Genomic DNA, 22645 nt, shown 5'->3' with positions numbered 1-22645 from the left:
ATCTTTATTGATAAATTAATGATATTTTTTAATGAATAGATTATTATATGAAATTTTATGTTTATTATTTATTTGTTTACGAAAAAAATGTCATTTCCAACAAAGTTTATAGTAACCTAAAAAAAAAAAAAAAAAAAGTACTAAGCTTATAGGATATTGGTAACCCATGAACCAAACTGACCTTAGTTTGTTTGGGTTGATTCGGTTCTATTTGCATTTTAGCATGGTTTTGGTTCTAGTTCTTATTTAGTGGAACTGACCTTGGTTGATTTGATTCCGATTTAACCACAAACTGAATCAAATCGAACTGATCATTAATAAAAGAAAAAAAAAATTGAATAATTAATCAAATCACGGTGGAGTCCAAGTCACCATATTGTCACCCAAAATCCAAGGTTGAAGATGAAAGAGTCATCAATTTGAAAATGCAAGGTAACTCAAACATTTAATAAAATTTGGAAGAGTATCATTGACTTGCCCTTTACATACTCGTACGGGCTCTTTCCCACCATATTACCAAAAGTCAAGTTATTAACAAATATAAAGAAATAATATGGTTAGTCTTATTGACTCTTTAAAAAAAGTTAACTTTTCAAATAGGTAAAATACAACGAAAATGAATAAAAAAATTATAAAATAACTAGTGTCTAAATCTTAAATTGGGTAAGTTGGCAATCGACCAAGTCATTTAGTAGACTAAATCTTAAATTGGGTGCCCCTTTAATTAAACCGAATCAATATCAAAACCAATAGGACGGTACTGGATCCTTTTTAATTGAATCGATTAGAACTGGGTCTCGACTAGACTACTTAAATGATTGAGAAAATTCAGAAATAGATTTATGTGTCCTAATATAGTTTGAGTGACTGACGGAATTAGGGAACAGATTTGTTGCTCCTTAATCAATTAATTAATTAAATCCAATTTACGACTCTCTTTAAAGATTGTCAGTTTCAAATTGTGAAGGTGAAGACTCATTTTTATATGTATTTTTAGAAGAAGAAAAAGAAAGTAATGAAACAAAATGGAATAGACAACCCTCTAAAAGCTTTTGATAATCCTAAGATATTTTTGAATTTGGTGTTAATTTTGTGGTCTCTCATATATTTAAGGAAAAGATTGAAGAAAAAACATTGAATAAGGACAAACTAAAGTAAATTAAATTTCATTACCATGTTTGGTATTGGTATCGTCTTGATGATGAGACCATATCCATCTATAGGAGTGGCAATCTTAACACGTCTAAAAAATGACACGAAATTGTGGGTTTGGGTCATAATAGTGTCAACCCATCTAACACAATTATTAAATGGGTCAGGTCTGTGTTAAGGACATTAATCCGTTTTGACACATTTAATTATTTTGTCATTAACGTGTCTGTTTTAAATTATGTAACATAAGAATTATATATCTCAAATATCAATAATTATTTATGGGTTTCCTAAATTAATCAATTTTTATTTTTATTTTTTTGCTAGAATTTCATAAAAAAAATTTCATAATACATTTTTTTCAAATTTTATAAAATAAAGAGGATGTCTTGAGATATTTTTCAAGAATAATGATTTTCTAACTAGAAAGTACTTTTCACTCGATCAATACTCGGCTAACGTGTTATGGACACAGTACCATAGATTTGTTTCCTTGGGATACATGAATGCAAATCCCCATAAAAGAGGTGTATTTGTGTATCCCAAGGAAATAGATCTATGGCTCTGTGTTTGTAAGACACCAGTTGAGTATTGATCAAGTGAAGACTTACTAGTTACAATATCAACACTTATTTTTCAAATAAATTAGTGGTTAAATTTTTTTATTTGGGAAAGAAGAAACATTTTCCTTTATAAGTTATTTGTTTATATGTATAGTTTTTTAATATGAGTTTTTCATTGAAAACTAGAGGCATGTAGTGTTTGCTTCCCAGTATGATGATTCATCTGGGCAATGAAACTTAATCTATGTTGGTCAATATTGATTTATATTTATGCGATTTTATTTTATTTTTTGTGGTGGAAGTTCAACTTATTTTTTCAATTAAAATTAGATTTTTATTAAACAGGTTACAAGGGTATCTAATTAATAAATGTGGTGGGTTTGGATTTAAGTTTCGACACGATTAGTAAATGGGTCGGGTTTTGATGTGATAAATTTTCCTAGTACCCTTACCTCAACACAACCCGACCCATTGCCATCCCTGGCATTCTGTGAAAATAGAAGTTGGTATCATTGGTAATGGAAGAATGAGTCAGTCAACTTCAATAGTCAAGTTCATTAAAAAATGAATTTCCAAGTAAACATTCAAAATCCTATAATAGCAAATCAATAGTTAAATTGTCTGATCAAGTTATTGAATATTATATCAAATCAAGTGGTCATTAAAATAGTCACAATAATTGGTGGATTGTTTACTGGGTTTGAAAATACATTAAGTGGGTATTCTATGCGTAGAGATTCGGTACTGGTATACCAAACACATGTTTACTTGAGAAATTTTTGCATTGTAGGTACCTACCCCTATATTTTGTGACATGCCCCTTAACATTTGTCTTCTCTAATAGATAAATAGAAAATGACATAAATGCTCTCTTCTTCAATTTGTAATTGAAAACCCTTATTTTTTCTCAAAAAAACTTTCATCTTTGTCTATGGTAGTGGATAAAGTCTTTCAATTTACATGTCAATTGTCCTAAAATAACCAAATGAGTCGAAGCATTCTAGGAAGGAAAAAAAAAAGTTCCCTCTCCCATGATTATAAAAGAAAAATCAAGTGTTTTTTTGTTACAAATTGTATAAAAGGTGTAGCGATGATAATCAATCAATACCTCTATCTAAGAAAAAAGATAAAAAAAAATCTCCACCGGCAACTCAAATGGAGGTTGTAGAAGATCATGTGTGAGAAATGACACTAACTATCAAAGAATAAAACATAAAATAAGAAATAATGAGAACACGATGCAAAATTATTTTGCATTGTTTAGCAATATTCCCTATGTCCCCCGACGTGATGATGTCCTTTCACTTCACGATGAAAACCAGGTTTAGATCACTTAGTATTTCTATCATAGAAATCCTAAAATGTCCTAAAAGAATTAGCTATCAATACATAAACCGCACTAAAACAAAAATTGTTCTTGGTGTGTAGCACTCCCTTCTAGCAATATGATACCATCTCCTTATGACCAAGTTTAGCTGTTAAAATGATAGGTGTCTCTCCCGTCTTGGTACATATTAATGGCAAGTCAGGGTTTTTTCTCACTAAGAAAATTGCTATCTTGATTTTCCCAGAAACAGCTGAGAAATGAAGAGCAGTCGCGCCGTCAATGTGTTGTAGTGCCAAAGCATCTTTGGACATCAATTTCACCAATTTCTCTACAAAAAAAAAATGTGTCCCAACATTGCCGCAATTTGAAGAGCTGTATTTGAATAAAGTGCAAAGAAATCTTTGCACAATGAAACGAACAAATAGGTTTAAAACTAATTAATTTAATCAAGAAAATTAAGTTACCATTGGAATCAAATTCTTATAAAATTGTTGGATTTATAGCTAAAGTTTGAAGGAATTAACATATAACACTAAAAGAGCTCAACAATTATAAGATATTTTTGAACTTGACGTACCCGCACCTCACATTTAATACTAATCAATTTTTTCGAAGAAAACATTGAAGAGAAACCAATACAATAAGCAAAAACTAAAATAAATTAACTAAATTTATTTTCATTACCTCTGTTGTTAATATCATCTTCTTGATCATGTTGGGACGACAAAGTATATATCTATCTATGATAATGGGAGTTGAATGATAAAGTGTAATGATTTTTTGACACCCTTCTCTGACATACGTTCCGATCATAGAACTGTAGATCATTTGCCTTGAGATACATAATCATAAATTGTTTTCCTTTGTATCCCATGATACATGATCTACAGTTCTGTGATGGGGGCGTAAAGGGACTTCATTTTATCGCGACTCAATAATAAATGAACCATTAAATTGTATGATAAAGTTATTGCAAATAATTAAAGGGTGTAGTTAACGCGTGCCCTTAAGGCACAGGTCAAAGTACGTAAAATACACCTGAGAAATTAGAATTTGTGCCAGAAATGCCCTTTAAAAGAAGTTTATCAAAATACCCCCATATTCCAATTTTCCAGGTGTATTTATAGCTCATTAACTCCATTCTGTATCCAAGGTACTCCTTCCTCTAAAATAATGTTCTTACACGTTGAAACAGAAAAAACTTTGAAGTGGGTACCCACATCAAAATTTTGAAGAAACCCATTACATTGGATTACACGTGGCATTTCAAAGGATGTATTCCCAATTTGATACAGCGTGTCTTGTAACAAGGAGGGTTGCTTCAAAATTTTGAAACGGCCTGCCCTCTTCAAAGTCGGACTAAGGAAATCTAGGGGTTGTTTGTATAATTGGATTTTTATTTGTGGGCGCTAAGTAAAATTATTCATATTTATATGGGTCCCGTTCAGCACCAAACATTTTGGCCAACCATTTTTGTCCTACATGGGTTAGAAGCTTTGGAATGGGCTGATTTTTGGTGAGGATGATCTCTACGTGTAGAGATCATCCTCACCGTAGAGATCATCCTCACCAAAAATCAGCCCATTCCAAAACTTCTAGCCCCATGTTTACAAGTTGAAAAATCGTGGACCGTCCATTTTTTGTAAACCATTTTTTATGGGGTTAGAAGTTTTGGAATGAGCTGATTTTTGGTGACGATAATCTCCTCACCGTAGAGATCATCCTCATCAAAAATCAGCCAATTCCAAAATTTCTAACCCATGTTTTGAAAATGTTTGGGCAAAATGTTTGGTGTTGAACATTTCCCTATCTATATATACCCTGTAAAAGAACTGGGTAGTCAATGAAAAAAATGTGTTAATGAAGAATTTATTTTCTGCTCAAAAAATTAAATCTCAATTATCATGAAAACAAGGCAAATATTTGCTTTGCTTGGATCGAAGCAAAAATTATTTGCTTTTCTTGAGGAAGTCCCGATACTAATTCGTATGGGTTATGGTTTTATTTATATATATAAATGATTTTGAAGATTTTAAATTGGCTCCTGACTAATAATATAAAATGAAAATCTGTGATTGTAGAGCATCTTTTGATAGAAGATTATAACCAAAAATAAAAATGCAAATATTGGTTAAATATATACATTTTTCTTTTGACTACTGTGGACATGTTACATATAAAAAATGAAATATTGGATTTTGTGATGTAGAAGTCCATAATCCTCCTAGAGATTTGTCTATTCTTAGATATCTCCTTTTGATCCAAGTGTAATATGCACATTGGGATTTGAGTATCCTTATCTCTCCTTATCAAAGTGTAATATGAGCAATGGTGTATCTGCAAAAGATACTCCCAGATCTAAGTTCAATTTCCTTGAGATTCTAAGGGCCTGTGTGGATACACCTCTTTGTGCAAGAGCAAAAGCTCAATCACTCCACGCAAGAGCAAAATCCCTTTTCGCGCAGAAGCAAAAATCTATCCAAAAGTTTACTAGCTCCCTGGAAAAGTAGAAGTCGTCAAGAAATTCTATCCAGACGCAGTGCTAGTGTCCTACAACCAAGGAGTCAATGGATCAGAATAAACTCTCATCGGGTTGGATTTGTACCATATTTCAATATTAGGATCCAAACCTGATCCAAAAACAAAGGAACAAATCTAGATCAAGCCAAAATTGATTTTATAATATACATAATCTAAATTCTAAATAAAACTCATATATTTAAACAGAATAAATGATATAGTTTAGAGTGAATTACCATTTCGTGAGCTGTATTTGAAGAATTTACAATTCTGGCTCACTGTTCGTTTTAATTACTAAAATGTGAATAGGGATGAATTCAGAGGTTTTTAAGTGGTTATTTCACAATTTAAAGTGACTATTCCCAATTAGTCACTTCAAACATGCGAAATGGTCACTTTAAAACCTTCAAATTTGCTATTATTCACATTTTGGTAATTAAAATAAACAATAAGCCGGAATCGTAAATTCATCAAAAGTTGATCACTTTTTTGTATCCCTATAGTTTATATATATATGGGTAAGGATCCGTAGACACATAAAACTACTCATAAAACTACAACATTTTTGTCTTATATGGGTAAAAAGGTTCGGAATGGGCTGATTTTTTGTGAGAATGATTTCTATGGTGAGGAGATCACCCTTGCAAAAAGTCAACCCATTCCAAAACTTCTAACCCCATCAAAAGTAGTTTACAAAAAATGGACCATCCAAAATTCTTTAACTTGTAAACATAAGGCTAGAAGTTTCAGAATAGGCTGATTTTTGGCAAGGAGGATCTCCTCACCATAGAAATCATCCTCATCATCACAAAAAATCAGTCCATTCTGAATCTTTTTTCCCATATAAGACAAAACATGTTGTAGCTTTATGAGTAGCTTTATATGTATACAGATCCTGATCTTATATATATATATATATATACTTTCTCACATTTTATCGAATTGAGACACGGTGGATTCAGGACTGATTCTACAAGATATTGACTTGGAAACTTATTGGGACCCTTATTGAAATCCAAATCTTCAATCCAACTTATAAGATTGGACTTGATGTCTTGACAGTCCTAATAATTGGTGAACAAACAATATTTTTTTAGCTTATTGATTTAAAAGTTAATCACGGGTCTGGTATGAAGTCCAATAAGAAAAGTAATCAAACCAAGGCTAAAATTCATTTATCACGATGAATTATGTAAATTGATGTGTTATAAGGGTTGGATTGGACCCATAACTAATCTCAAAAGCATCAAATCAGCTCTTATTGGATCAAATCTTTTTAAAGATTAGGATCCAAACCCAATCTAATATCAATCAAATGAGGCTTGGATCGGATTAAGCTTAATCCCCAAGATTAATAGAGATGTTAGCATTATCCACAACATTCACTTTCTAATAATATTTATACTCATTTTTTCTTTTTAGTGAAAAAGACAAGGGTCTGTTGGATTTTTATATAATAAATGATAAGGGCATTTTAATCTTTAGATTTAAATATCTTACTTGTAATAAATGTATTTTTATGTACAAACCAATATATCATTGTCTTTTTCACTAAATACCAAATGAACAGAATTATTATTAGAAAGTGAAAATGATAGACAATGTTAATGTTTTCATGAGGTCTTGAATGTTACCATTCCCCTTTAAATAAAATTCATATATAATTTAAAGAAAACAAATAATATAATTATATATTTTTTGGATTGGCTTACCATTCGATCAAGACATGATTGATCTAGTACTGATCCATTAAGATATTGGATCAAAATCTCTTCCTTATCGGAATCCAAATATTGGATCTAGAACTGAAGTTTTCATAATGAAATTGTCACGCCCCGAATTTTGGGTCTACAATGTTGCTTATGATCCGTGATTAAATTTGCAACCTTGGACTCAGGGGTGATATAAAAAAAATTATTTATTTAATTACTGGATGAATAATAATCATCATATATTTTTTGATAAAAGAATTTAATTAATTATTCATTCCTTACATTCATAAATCCAAAACAAAAAGGAAAAGAAACACTTAAACATATTATCGTAAGTCAAATTAAAACCTTAGCCATGTTCACCCCTTAACATCAATTAATAGAAATCACTATAAGTGAGAAATAATCATTAAATTGTTTCTTCTCGATCTCGTGCATCATTATTACTCATTTCAATCAAAATCTAAAATTTTGTATATTAAAAAAAAAACCATAAGTCACAAAGCTCAGGTAGAAACTCATCTATATACCTCTTTCTAAAAATTAATATAAGACAAATAAATAGAACATGAAAAATTTACAAAAGAAATATGTTCATGATCAATAACAATAATAAAACTTCAATGCAAATAATAATTTAAAAATATCATAAAGAATTGTCACCATTATCATCGTATTTCAAACATAGAATTCTGTAACAAATCTAACTATATCGCAATTTCAAACATTGAACACTCATATTCTATCACAAATATCTTATTTTAATTGAGAGAAAGAAAAAGATGAGCCTACCTTTTCGATATGATGAGTTTATGATTCAAGACTTGATTAAAATTTAGAATAAAATAAAGACAAGCTCCCAAAAAATTCGAGGAATAATGTCACAAGATATTATCTTATTTATTTACTCTAAATATTAATTCTCTTACCAATCTAGGTTATTCGCTAATTAAGGAAATCTTTGACTATCATAAAACTCTTTCATTACTTTAACATTAATATAAAAAATATCAATTTGGATTTTGAAAAGAATTTCTTAAATAGGCAATCTCTATTTAAGAAATGATTTTAAATTTTGAATGACTTTCCTAATCAATTCTCATATCATAATACTCTTAGATGATCTAAGGGCTGAAATTAAAGTTACACATTTTTTTTTTCTTTCTATAGTATTATTAAATTAAAAAGGAAACAAGGTACTTATTGAGGACCTACATAATATGTAAGTTTCTATAAAATTGTATTCTTATGCTCTTTCGAATTTGAAAATACCAAAATGAGACTTAATAAATTCCCAAAACAATTCCAGTAATTTTGACTTGATTGAGGGGCTTTTGAATATTTCTTTTGATAACACCAATTTTTTTATAAAATGCCTTAATTGTAAGTTAAATAAAAACTCTCCCTATGCATTAGTAATTATATTATAACACCACTGTCAACTAATCGTTTTTATAGTGACTTATTTATTCTTTTTTAATAAATACTACTCACATCACCTAGACTTGTATAATTTGAATTACTAATTTATCTACTAGGTTTATTTATTGGGCCTATACATGTTAATTAATGACTCAATTATATAAAATCAAAAATTCTACAATAGTAGCCACTTTTTATTTCATAAAAGTATCAAAATTTTAACACTGAATAGAAACATAGCATTAATCAATATATTTTTTTTCATAATTATGTTGACTTCAAATTTTGACCACTAATTGTTTAACATAATAAATTATCGAAATGTTGATTACGAAACTATCATTATGTCAAAATAAATAAATAAAACACTGATTATAATTTATCACCATTAAAGAAATTTTTAGGAGTATTATTAATTAAATAATTTCACGGATTTTTGGATCAGGGGTATTACAGAAATCATTTCGAATTTGGGTCTCATCAATCCATTGGCAACATGTTCTCTAGTAATTTCCCCTACCTGTTGTCCAAAGAATTAGATTAAGTCTTTCTTTACTAACTTAGTCAGATTTGAAATCTTACTAAAGGTCGTCAGTGAGCTCATCTTGTGGCATCTAGAAGCATAGATTTGAGACTTTTCATGAAATCTAGAGAGTTGTGGTGTCTGATTGCCAATTTGGTAATCTATTTCAATAAAATCTTGTTAAGTTAATAAGGAAAGTGTTTCTCCATATTAAATGAGTCAAGTTGAAGTTTTGATAAGTGACAATCTATATCATAAAAAATAGATGTGGAGTGGGGTCCACACTATCTATTTTATTGCTCCCCCCCCCCCAAAAAAAAACTTTAATCTTTCCTTTCCTCCCCCCCACCCCATTTTTAATATATCCCTCCAATTTTATTATCTTTCTTCTTTCACCTCTTTTCAATTGAAACCCTTTTAGGCTCTAACTTTACTATCTTTCCTCATTTATATCTTCGACCCCAAAGAGGATGGCCATACCTCTTTACCAAATTTCTTAATAATACCCATTTAATTTTATTATTTTTTCTCTTTTATCCCATTCACCCCAAAGATTTTTAATAATACCCACTCCAACTTTTTTTTTTCTTTTTACCCCCTTAACCTGAAAGGGGATGCCCGTGTCACATAAGGCATGACAGAAGGCCACAGGTCTGAACCTCATATAAACTGTAATTTACACTTGTATTAGGAGTATAACATTTGTAGAAATATGATTCCATCGACAACTCTTCTTCTTATAAATAAAGCTTAGACTCATAGGAGCCAACATCATTACCACAAGCCTATTTTCTTTTCTTCTCTTCTCCTCTCTTTACCAAGATGGATACTGTTAGAGTTCCTCCAATTCTCTCCATCCTCCTATTCATCTCATCTCTTTTGTTCATTTCTCAAGCCAGTGTTATTCCTCAAGCCAAGAAATGCTCTTATGAAGCAATTTATCAATTCGGAGACTCCATATCGGATGTTGGAAATCTGATACGTGAAGGGGCAAGTGGAATCTTATATGTCATTTCTCACCTTCCCTATGGTGAGACCTTCTTCAATAAACCCACCGGTCGATGCTCCAATGGCCGCCTTATGATTGATTTCTTGGGTAATATTTTGGTCCTTTGATCCATCCATTTATCTATTAATATATTTCATATTAATTCTTTGATCATTGAGTCGTGCTCCTTGGGATACACGGTTCCCTCGAGATACACTTTTTTATGGGAAAGTGCAGTCGTGTATTTCAAGGAATGCAGATCTACCATTCCCAAACTTGTCACGTCAGGGTAGTCAATTGGGTTTGCCACGTGGGGTAGTCAGATTATCACGATCCTTGATCACATTATGTTTTTTCTTTATTCTTTTTCTTTTTTTATTTTGAGATTTTTAATTATTTTCTCTTACATGTAAACGATATATATTGGGTCTTGTTAACATGTGCCCGTGCCAACACAACGTGAAAAAGCCCAAATTTGACGGACCAAACGGTCAAATTGGGGTCGAATTTTTCATTGTCAAATTTTTTTTTTCAACGGGTCAAAATTGACAATTTAATGAAGGATAGGAGAAATTTGATAGCTCTAAGCCGTCAAATCTGAGAACATCAAGAATTTCAACGGTCTTAGACGATCAAAATTCAGTTTCTAAAATTCGTTGGTTTTGGTCCATCAATTTTTTCTATCGAATTTTCCAATTTTCACATAGTGTAAGGGAGAGCATTAAAAGTACCTTGGAAACAAACATTTAAGGGTATTTTTAATGATAAAAAACAATTCCAAAGATGTATGTAATGCACTTTAATGTGTGCCCTTAAATGGACAAGTTAACAACAGCCCATATACATTTGATGTTGTTTTTGTAGCTACTAGTGTTGGTCTCCCATTCCTTAATCCATACTTGGACAAAGGCGCCTCATTCGATAATGGAGTAAACTTTGCCGTGGCTGGAGCTACTGCTCTCGATTATTCCTTTTTCGACAAGCACGGTATTCAATTGCCATTCACCAATAGTTCTCTTTCTGTCCAACTCGATTGGTTTAGGACTCATCTTAACTCTCTCTGCTCCACTCTAACAGGTGTGTGATTCATTTATTATTAGATTCTCTATATTTAAACCCACTTCAATTAATTAACTTTGTGTCTTGTTTGATTAACAATTAATATTTACAGAGTGCGCGAAGAAACTTGAGAAGGCTCTATTCGTGGTGGGGGAGATTGGAGGCAATGATTATAATTATGCCTTCTTCCAAGGCAAAACCATCGACGAGGTTCAGACTTATGTGCCATATGTTGTCAACTCTATCAAGGATGCTGCTCAGGTAATTAATTTTGGGTTTTGTTAACTTGTTCCCTTAAGGCACATGTTAAAGTGCTTTAAATACACCTTGGAATTAAGCATTTGAGGGTATTTTTTATAATAAAAAATTTAGGGAATTTTTTTTAAATTGGAAAATACATTTTCAAGGTGTATTTAATGCATTCTAACGTGTGCCCTAAGAGCACATGTTAACAAAACCCATTAATTTTTTTAAGAACCTATATTATCATAAGGGTATTATTAACATGTGCCCTTAATCCTAAGGGCACACGTTAAAGTACATTAAATACACTTTGAGGATTGATTTTTCTTTTAATATTGTCCTAGAAAAAATTTATTACCAAAAATACCCTCAAATGCTTATTTCCAAGGTGTATTTAATGCCCCTTAAAAAGACCATTATTAGAAAAGGAGCAAATCCTTTGTAGCCCTTTTTTTTCCTTTGGTTCTTGTTAGTAATTGAACTCCTAAACTTAAACGATTGGATGTAACTATCTTGATGATGTGGCACACTCTCAACCATTAATTTTAGCTACAGAGAGCTAAAAGAAAGATGGGCTACAGAGGATCTACTTTCTATTAGGAATATGATTCTTAAGTTGTTAATTGGTTTGAATCTTACTAAAAAATGATGTTGTTTGCGATTACAGAAAGTGATTGGTGTGGGTGCACGTTATGTGGTGGTACCCGGAAACTTCCCAATTGGATGTATGCCCATTTATCTAACTGCATTTAAAACCAACGATTCGAGCGCCTACGATAACGACTACAAGTGCCTCAATAGCTTAAACAACTTTGCGAGGTATCATAACGACCAATTACAGAAAGTCTTGGATGAGTTGAGACAAGAACACCCTAAAGTTGTTATACTCTATGCTGACTATTATAACGCCTTCATGTCCCTTCTTCGCTCTGCTCCCGTCGTTGGTAAATTTCCATAACTTAATGTTATAAATAAGTAGGCATAGACATATATTTTAGAAAAAAATATAGAATAACTAACTGATGATGCTCTTAAACATTTTTTATGTAGGACTTGAAGAGGAATCGATGTTGAAAGCATGTTGTGGAAGTGGAGGTGATTACAACTTCGACGTGTCCAAGATGTGTGGAAGCAATGGGGTCTCAGCTTGCCCAAACCCAGAACAACAAGTGAGTTGGGATGGTGTCCATCTGACTCAGAAGGCTTACGAGTACATGTTACTATGGCTCATCGGCATGCTTCAACCTACTTTCTTATGCATATAGTATAGTTGGGGCAGTTAGAAGTAGATTTTATTTTATTTTATTTCATTGGATGGCTATCTTAATTAGGACTAATGTTTTTCTTATGAATTAATAATTAGATGACATTAATTCCTTAGGGGCCACCCAAGAGGGCACACCCTCACTTACCTGGTGCGTGTGATGAACGAGCGTTGCAGATGCCCCAGGACTAGTCCTTAGACAAGACCATGGTCTATGGATTGGACAAAACCCATATATGAACCCAATCCACTATTTAAAAGGATACCCGATTATAAGAATAATAATTATTATTATTAGATGGCATTGGGATTTTTCGATATTTAGAACTTGATCTGTTCATAATGTGGAGGATTGAAACCCTTCTCACACATCTTAATACATGACACCTAAGCCATAATCTAAAGAAATTGTGAAAAGGAGATATTTTAGACTTTAATTTCTAAGATTATAGCTTAAGTGGCATGTATTGAGGTGTAGGAGGGTTTTATGTAAATAGGCCAGACCATTCTAGTGGGATCGGCTAGGCATGGAATATTTTTTAATTTTGGCCTAGACAAATATTAGGACCTTAGACATCTTCAATACCTAATTTCTCAAAAGTTGTGTATCATTCTCTCTTTCTATTTCACAACAAATGGTGGTATTAAATCAACTTATGTGTAAAGTAAGCCTATGGGATATGACCCACAAAACATATAAATTTGAAATCTCTATTGACTATTGGTGCATAATTTGAAGGATTGAAAACTTATTAATAATGGGAAGCGTTCGGAGGCCCTATAGAGAGTCAAACATTGTGCCAAACAATTTTTAATATATGAATTATAAGTTTTGGAATGGGCTGATTTTTTGTGAGGTTGGTGTGGAGAGATCATCCTCACAAAAAAAACAGCCCATTCTGAGACTTCTAACCCCATCAAAAGTGGTTTATAAATAAATGACGGCCCATGATTCTTCAACTTATAAAGTGGGGTTAAAAGTTTCAAAATAGGCTAATTTATTGTGGGGAGATCATCCTCACAAAAAATTAGTTCATTCTGAAACTTCTAAGTCCTTGTTAGCAATTCAGAATGCAGTGAAAATTCAATATGTGAAAATTTTGACTTCTATTCAATTTTGGATCGTAAAAATCTAATAAAAAATTCTATAAATAGAAAATATGCAGCATATGCTTTATACGTGTATTATCCTTCTCATTTTAAAAATTCGAAAATAAAAAATTCGGTAATATGATAATGATGGTGATGTTAATGGTGAAGGTGATGATATAGAAGTGATGGTAGTGATAATGAGGGCATTGAGATTATTATTCCACTAGTTTATAAAAAAAGACTACAGTCAATGGGCATACCGTCAATTTGAAAATTTAAGGTGTCATTATTTTTGTTTAAGATAAAAGAGACATTGGTAGCCTAAAAAGGTGGATTCCTCCAAAATTTGGCCGTTTCAAACTTACAAGTTTACACTTTGCAATATATAACAAGTTACTATAGCATTTTTTTCGATCGAGTTTTTAAAAATTTATAAAAATCATAAAAAAAATGTGTTTTATTCTTTTTTAACTTAAAATTCATGAATTATTCAAAACAGTTCAATAATGCGAAGAATAATATTTTCATTGAAAAAAAAACAAAAAATTCGTGAATTTTCAAGAATTAAACAAGAGATTGCTAACAAGGCATCTAACCCATATATTGAAAAATGTTTGACTCTCTTTAGGGCCGATACTAAAATTTAAGCGGACCCTCAACGCAAAGTGCCCAAAAATACATGAAAATCAGAATGGGCCTCAAAGCCCAAATCCTCCAAAATGTTGTGTTATTTCAAATAAATGGCTTATGGCCCCGTTTAACTTGGCCCATGGGCCAAGAACTTTCCACCCACACAACCATCACCACCTCACATCGCAATCCAACCCAAAACCTAAGCCCAAATTTCAACCCAAACCCAATGACCACAATCAATCACCAAGACCATAAAAAAATAGGACACATGTCACCACTACCATCCACCTCTCTTGCACCTTAACGTGTCGCCTTACGGCAAATGTTAACAAAATCCAGGTTCAATACCAAATTAACACGGTAGGTAGGCTTGAGTAGGGCTGTCAACGGATAAGTATCCGATCGAATACTGCTATATCCGAATTCGAATCCGAAAAAAAAAAAAAATACTATCCAAATTCGAATTCGAAAAATATATCGAATATCCGATAGTATTCGATCCGATCGAAGTTCGCACAGTCGAAACCCATAGATTTCATCTGAAAACTCCGGCGGGTTCAGATCGTAGAGAGAGAGAATATATACCTGGATGCTCGTCGGAGGGAGTAGACATGTCGGAGTTCGCATAGTTGAAACTTGAAACCCACATATTTCCTTTAAAAAATCACTCCGATTGATTAGATCAAAGAGAGAGAGAATATCTGATGCTCACTGGCCGAAGAAAATCGTGGTCACAGAGTTCGATCGAAATGGTAACCACCATTAACGTCGTCCGTTGAAGGTGGGTTTGAGAAGATAAAGATAAGAAAATTAGTTTTGATGTATGACACGAATATATAACACTATATATTTGCATATATAAAGTTTTATTGTAAAACATAAATACCTAATATATGTATTACTATCGGAGCGGATATTATCGAATCGGATATCGCAATATCCGAATTCGTATCCGAAACTCATTCGAATGTTAAAATGACATCCGAATCTGAATCCGATATCCAAAAATTTCGGATAATATCAAATTTTTCGAATTCGAATTTGGATTTCGGCTATCCATTGACACCCCTAGCCTTGGGACCATGTTTGGTAAGAACAAAGAAATAGTGGGATTTTGAGATCCGTGGTCGATATTCTCCTTTTCCCGAAATTCAAACGATAAATACAGTATTATCTCGTGAAAGGAAAGGACGCACTATCATGAGTTAAGGATCATTGGACACTCAATGGCCCTCTCATCCCATTGGCCCACAGCCCACCCACTAATGTCTGATTGGTGATAAAGAATCTCAAAACTAAACGGCCAGAAATATAATCAATCAGGAACATTTATTACATCAGTGGGCCCTCATAATGTGCCAAGTAGGATTTTAAGGGCATGGGATCACTAAGTCTTCAATGGTCCCGGTTTCATGATAGTATTTTTCATGACATGGGAAACTCCTCAGAATCTCAGTGAAATAAATAGCATGCAAAAAGATTCTAATTTGGTTAAATATTTAATAATGAAAGTTTCACATCAAACCCAAAACGGAGGAGAAATTATGGAAAAAAATTAAAATAAATAAAAAAAAGTACTCTTCTCATCATCATCATCATCATCTTTTTTTCTTTGATTTTTCACTTTTTCTTCATCTCCTGGGGTAAGAAAAGAGAGAGAAAGAGAGATGCAGATATTGAAGAGGTTCAATCCTCTAATCTCTTTGATTATGCTTGTATTTGGGTTGCTTGGTTGCTTTCTTTTCCATCTTTCCACAAATTCAAACTCAATTCAAGAGAACAACAAGTCATGGCTTTTGAAGACTCAATCTGTAAGTCCTCCATCTTTATTATCTTTTAGTTTTCTTTAAAGCTCTTCTATCTCTTATTTGTGTGTGTGTTTTGGTGTGCAAGTAGTAATCAGTATCAGTTGTCCATATCTATTGAGTAGAAACTAAAATACTGAACAAGTTGATACCTAGGTTTGGGTTCATGTAGAAAATGATGGAAGTTAGGGCAATAAATCTAAATATTTTCTTTTATAATTTACTTTGAAGAAATTATACTTTAATACCAATATTATATTATAATACTTAAATCATAAAATTAGGGGTGATTTATGCATCCCTCCATATTGTGATGTTAAATTTTTGAGATACCTATTTGTCTATGTTCTACAAATTCATGACTTACATATTTGAGATATCTATGAAAACGTGATCAACTTTTGACAAATTTATGATTTCAGTTCACTATTCATTTTAATTACCAAAATGTGAACATGCAATGAATTCTTTGTGAAATAGTCACTTTAAAACCTCCAAATTCATTGCTCGAAATCATAAATTCGTCAAAAGTTGATCATGAAATAGTAATTTACCATGCATACTTGACCTTGGACTTACCTAAGTGAGTAACTAAAAATGACCTAATGTCCTTAGCTTCAACTTTTTACCAAAAACCATTGATTTTTCTCCCCAAAACACTTCATCTTCAACTTCAACTTGTAGGATAAAAATTAAGGATTTTATATATGATGTTGAAGATGAGGATGAAAAGATTAAAAATAATTACCCTAGAAGTAGAACAGCTTGGAGGATGGATTATGAGGTTAAGTATGAGGGCATTGGGTTATTTTCAATTACTCACTCGGAGTAGACCTATGTCAAGGGATGTATCGTGAACAATCTCAAATACCATCAAAATGAGGGCATTAAGGTCATTCACATTAGTTTCTTAGAGAACACCTTGGTCAAGGAGGATTTCATAGGTTTGAAAACATGGGTTCTCTCTTATGTTGACCAAAATGTCAGGGAACATGTCTAAATCACCCAATAATCTTTTATTACAAGCTTTACTTTCTTGGTCTCACTTTCTCCATGCAACAAGAGGGCCTTTAAAATAATTATATAATATCTTTTTAATTTTATCATCTTATTATATAGATTGTGATCTAACTTTAAATGAAATGTGCATTATGAAAATAAGTATAAACCCCAACCACTAGATCTTATCATTAAGAGTAAGGGCTGTCGATAGATTGGATCTGATAACTTCGGATGTAAATCAAGGATTTGGATTCCGAAAGGATCCAATTTGATAAAGTATCACACCTGTTTTAAATGGATCTTATCCATTCCAATAGTACTCCGCCCCAATCCAATAGAATGTAAGTATATAATTTATGAAAAATAATTTTTGATGCTCCCATCACAAAATTATATATCATTTGCCTCGAGATACATAAGAAAATATTTATGATTTTATGTATTCCAAGACTAATGATCTATGGTTCTGTGATAAGGGCGTGTGGGAGTGTATGTCAGAAGGGGGCGTCAAAAATCATTATTCATAAATTATATATTATACTAGGGAAATTTTATTAACACTCCAAGAAATTCTAAGGGCCGTCATATTTTTTTGAGTACTTTGTGTTGAAATAAAAAAATTAAAATTTTTTCTTTCACTTTGGCCCGTCCTTAGAAGTTGTGGCATGTCAGTATAACTTCTAATTATATTATTTTGTTTAAATATATGAAGTTTATATAGGTTTTGTATGTCAAATTGGATTCTAATATTGAGATCTGATAACAACCCGACCCAATATTTATCGGATTGTGTTCGAAACCATTGACAGCTCTAGAACATAAAATGTTAATGATCTAATATTGGTTGTGTGCATAGAACAAGGAACATGAAGAGCTAGAATATGTGTTGAAGAGAGCGTCCATGTCGGACAGGACAGTCATACTCACGACATTGAACGAAGCATGGGCAGATCCAGGCTCCATTATCGATCTCTTCCTCGAGAGCTTCCACATTGGTATCGGAACAAAGAGACTCCTTAACCACTTAGTGATCGTTGCAATGGATCAAAAGGCGCTAAATCGATGCAAGTCAATACATCCTCATTGCTACTCGCTCTCCACCCCTGGTGTCAACTTCACTTCTGAGAAACGTTTCATGACACCCGACTACCTTAAACTCATGTGGAGGCGAATCGAATTCTTGCAAATTGTCCTTGAATTGGGTTACAACTTCCTCTTCACGGTATGAATTTTCATTCTTTGGACCCAATTTGCATTTTGATTTTTTTTTTTTTCAATCAAATAATTATAATTTGTAAATGTGGAGGTTGTTTGGATAAAATTAAAAGATAACTTCTTTTTTTCACTTTAAAAAGTTGAAAAATTAAAATAGTTGTTTGGGTTAATTTTAAAATGTAAAATCTGACAAGTCCCACATAGAAGACCTAAATGATTCACCATATGCCACTTTAATCCCTATATACATGTTGAGATGATCATCTAACCTTACTGAATACAGGATGCAGATGTAATGTGGTTGAGGGACCCATTTCCAAAGTTCCCTTCTCTTGATGAAATTACAATTGCTTGTGATGTCTATACCGGCAATCCAACGGACAGAAACAATAGGGCCAATGCAGGATTTATCTATGTAAAATCCATCGAGGGAACCATCGATTTTTACAAGTACTGGTACATGGCAAGATATCTACATCCAGAATCTCATGATCAATCAGTCTTCGAGATCATCAAACATGAACAGATCATTAGGATGATGGGGATACGGATAAACTACCTGGACACAACTTACTTTGGAGGGTTTTGCCAACCGAGTACCGATATGAATAAGGTGTGTACCATGCATGCAAATTGTTGTGTTGGTATCGAGAGGAAGCTTCATGATCTCAGACTTGTTCTTGATGATTGGAAGAACTTTACAAGACTTTCACCTAAACAGAAGAAATTGAGACACTCTTCTCCTCCTAGATCTCCATGGAGGGCTCCAAGTAAATGTAAATGGTGGTGAGAGTTCTTTTGTGGGAATAAATAAACATTTGGATCATTGGTTTTCCATATAAATCTTAATAATTCTAACATGAGTGCACAAGTTCTAAAAATGTCTTTTAAATTATAGACTTGAGATCAAGAGAAAACCAGTAACTGTCTCAACCGACCGAGAAAGTCCAAGTCTATAAAAGTATAAAACATTCCTGAAATATTGAATATTTTGGGATCAATGTTTTGTTCCAATCTCAGCCAAAACAGAAAATGTCTTTTGTTTGATCAAATGAGGCTCTGGTAAAATATTTGTGAGGCACACCTATCTATGAATTTGGGCACAGTAACCACTCAGCCATGGATCTGTTATAGAGATTATCGATTCATACTAAAACAAAATCCTTGGAGGAATCAATGAAGCAGAAATCGATGACACGACTTCAACTCAAATAAAAAGATCTTGCAAAAGATCTTGAGAGAGATCAAGAATTCTCATTGTCTTAGATTCATGGACCAAATTCGTTTTGGTGGGATCTTTTGCTCAATTTTTTTTTTCAGTAAAAGAACGTTTTATGAAATTCTTCTACCCTTGAATTTAGTGTTTCCTACTTTCACTCAATTCACAGGATTCAACAAGCAATCGATATTTCACGATCAAAGTTGGGATACAGAGTTGATTTTTCACCATAGTGTTTCCTAATCTACATTATTATTGTTATAGCAGAGTGGATTTCATATCTATACTTGACAACAACTTATATTCCCCATTAGCAGATGGTAATCTACTCCATTTTTTTTTTTTTAACATTGTAGGTTCAACAGCTAATAACATTCTTCTGAAAATATAGACCTTTGGGTCGAGTTCGTGGCTTCGCATATAGATCAATCTGCACAAGGGCATTTTCCTTTCAAACACTTGCAACATCCTCCAATCTGCTTCCAAAAGATGCAGAGTCCGTTAGAGGGTATTTTCTTTGGAAACATGTCTTTGTCTATAATATAATAAGCTTGTTAAAAAGTGGAATTTTGGAAAATTCCTACAGAGCTGATCAGATGAAATTCAACGGCAAAGAAGACAAAGATGGTTGAGTTTAACAACACATAAACATGTTGGCTTCATCCTACTTTAGCATCAACACATTATCAACCTATGCTGAAAATCGAAGTGATTAGATGGTGTGTTCATACTTGCAAGAGATCTACAAATGTCTCAAACATGCTTCGTTGATGCATTGTTGAAACACTTTGATTTCGTGAAACATGATTTACCTTGAATGTCGTAAAACCATGTTTTTTGTTATCACGAGAGTGTGTATATCTGCTCTACATACCTCAATACACATTCTTCCTCTTATTCTTATAGGACCTTCAACCATGGATTAAAATGTTGTTTCGATTTTTTAGAAAACCGAAACGATACTGAAACATTCAAAATATTAAAATTGACTTTTTTAAAAATTCTTTCATAGAAGAATGACAGTCCAGGGGCATATCATTAGTTTGAAAGCACGGGGTATCTCAAATATTTACAGAAATATGGGGTCTGTTATCTAAATAACTCCCATCCTTCCAGAGAAGACTAAAGTCAAGGGCATTTCCTCAATTGCAGAAAAAATCGAGATGTAATTGTAACTTCAGTGAATCGGTGATCCACCCAAGTTCCTGTCTCTATCTCCTTCTCCTCAGTTTTTTCAGAAAAAATACTTATCTTCGATTTCAATCACGTTTCATCTTGGGATTTCAAAAAACTGAAATGTTTATGAAACAAACCAAGATTTTAATCCATTCCTTCAACTTCCATGTTCCTTTTAGTTGAGGCCAAATCTGCCTTTGTTGCACATATCAAAATATCTCAATTGCTTATCTTAATTTATCGCCTATTGGCTACTCTCCTGCACTCCTTTGGTTCTTTCTCTTGTTCTTTTAGAATCTTCAACTTCCATGTTCCTGTTTATTTAGCTTGAAATCTACCTTTTGTTGCACATGGTCAACATATCTCAATCGACGACTTCTCTTAACTTATCACCTATTGGGGCTACTCCGACAACTTACACAAATGTGTTTATTTCTAATTTTGCTCATCTTTCCATTCATCCATCATTCATTCTAATGTGCTCTATCTATTAAGACGCTATTTCTTGATCAACATTCAATTCCATAAAGCATAACCAATTTTATTGCAAATCTAAAACATTTCCTACTAATTTGATTCGACAATCAGATAGCATTTCATAATCAACAAATAAAAAGCCCAACCTGTAAAGGTCCATCTTAGTTTTTTTTATAAAGATTGTTTATATAGGAACAAGAATCAGGATCAAAAGTTCCTCTAGGTTCCATTGTAGTACTGTCTCATTGATCGTGACAAACCTAAAGACTGTCCCTGCAGTGAGAAGCCAGCCATTCTCTAGATTTGTAGACACCATTAACAGGAACTGACTTAATAGATTATTTAAAACTCTCATTCTCTAAGAATGTGACCAGAGTGAGATGAGAAGCTAGTCATAATTGTGTCTAGATTAGTAGACACAATCCATATCCTTGTCTTTGTATGGATTCTCATGTAGACATGCACACAAGCATGCCAAACCACCTTCCTGTACAGCCATGGTAATATATAAAGCTACATCAAACTTGTCTTTGTATGGGAACTCACACATGCACACGTGTGCACACACACATGTGGAGTGAAATAAGAGTTCAATAAATTCTTAGTTGGTCAATTGTAGGGAATGTATGGTGTAAAAGAATTGAGGAAGCAAAGGTGGATTTCCCCAATTTTCTAGATTAATAGGTACGGGAGGTGAAATATTTTGCTTTCGATTCACAACAATTGAAAAAAAAAAAAAAAACAGTGTAGTTAATTTCTTATAGAACACCTACTCAAAAATAATAATAAATGAAGGCACCAAAATGAAACAGTTTCTCTTTCCCAATAAAATGAAGTGAAGTAGATATGAGTAGATAAAGTCCTTAAGGATCTCAGAAAGGAAACAAAATTTTCTTTTCTTTCTTTTTTTACCCCATTGTTTCAGGATGGAAAAAGAAAAGGAAGAAAGAAAATAATTAGGGAGGGAAAAGACCATCCTTTGCAAGCACTTTAATGTTGGGCTAAAATTTAATGTAGGAACCTCTATAGAGGAAGCATCCATCACCAACAGCTTCAGTGTGTCCTTGATGTTTTCTAGAGCTCCATTGTCATTGAACATTCCAATATCGCTAAGCAGGATCACATCAACTAGGAACCTTTCCTCAAATTCGTTCTCAATTACAACAACCTGAGGTTTCCCAAGAGCATTTAATCTAAGAAAGAAAGAAAAAATCATTTTTAAGAGTAGATAAGATTCTTTCCTGAAAACACAA

General features: G+C 32.7%; 2 protein-coding genes across 3 annotated transcripts; both read left to right on the top strand.

Annotated features, from left to right (window-relative positions):
- Window positions 1-9950: 9950 nt before the first annotated feature.
- LOC147405445 (acetylajmalan esterase-like) lies at window positions 9951-13020 on the top strand. The gene is made up of 5 exons (XM_086433193.1): window positions 9951-10315; window positions 11072-11284; window positions 11379-11527; window positions 12177-12453; window positions 12560-13020. The coding sequence occupies exons 1-5, from the start codon at window positions 10042-10044 to the stop codon at window positions 12772-12774; spliced, it is 1128 nt and encodes a 375-aa protein (XP_086289319.1). The 5' UTR covers window positions 9951-10041; the 3' UTR covers window positions 12775-13020.
- A 2984-nt stretch (window positions 13021-16004) lies between these two features.
- On the top strand, window positions 16005-21794 carry LOC147405444 (uncharacterized protein At4g15970-like). 2 transcript variants are annotated; one of them, XM_086433195.1, is made up of 4 exons: window positions 16006-16309; window positions 18162-18527; window positions 18804-19133; window positions 20096-21794. In XM_086433195.1, the coding sequence occupies exons 1-4, from the start codon at window positions 16166-16168 to the stop codon at window positions 20120-20122; spliced, it is 867 nt and encodes a 288-aa protein (XP_086289321.1). In that variant the 5' UTR covers window positions 16006-16165; the 3' UTR covers window positions 20123-21794. The 2 variants fall into 2 exon arrangements, with proteins under 2 accessions (XP_086289320.1, XP_086289321.1); XM_086433194.1 differs by lacking the exon at window positions 20096-21794 and having other exon boundaries at window positions 16005-16309; window positions 18804-19363.
- Window positions 21795-22645: the final 851 nt, after the last annotated feature.

This window comes from Akebia trifoliata, chromosome 3 (assembly GCF_017979445.1).
Source record: "Akebia trifoliata isolate Shusen 1 chromosome 3, ASM1797944v1, whole genome shotgun sequence".
In the NCBI taxonomy this organism is placed as follows: Eukaryota; Viridiplantae; Streptophyta; class Magnoliopsida; order Ranunculales; family Lardizabalaceae; genus Akebia; species Akebia trifoliata.
This window is presented reverse-complemented; position numbering and strand designations above follow the sequence as displayed.

What these genes read in the sequence shown, in the direction of transcription:
- LOC147405444 (XM_086433194.1), top strand. Translation starts at nt 16,166, where the DNA reads ATGCAGATATTGAAGAGGTTCAATCCTCTAATCTCTTTGATTATGCTT. An exon ending in GGCTTTTGAAGACTCAATCT is followed by an intron (nt 16,310 to 18,161) that starts GTAAGTCCTCCA and finishes TTGTGTGCATAG; the next exon opens with AACAAGGAACATGAAGAGCT. An exon ending in GTTACAACTTCCTCTTCACG is followed by an intron (nt 18,528 to 18,803) that starts GTATGAATTTTC and finishes TACTGAATACAG; the next exon opens with GATGCAGATGTAATGTGGTT.
- LOC147405445 (XM_086433193.1), top strand. Translation starts at nt 10,042, where the DNA reads ATGGATACTGTTAGAGTTCCTCCAATTCTCTCCATCCTCCTATTCATC. An exon ending in TCTCTGCTCCACTCTAACAG is followed by an intron (nt 11,285 to 11,378) that starts GTGTGTGATTCA and finishes TAATATTTACAG; the next exon opens with AGTGCGCGAAGAAACTTGAG. An exon ending in CTATCAAGGATGCTGCTCAG is followed by an intron (nt 11,528 to 12,176) that starts GTAATTAATTTT and finishes TTGCGATTACAG; the next exon opens with AAAGTGATTGGTGTGGGTGC.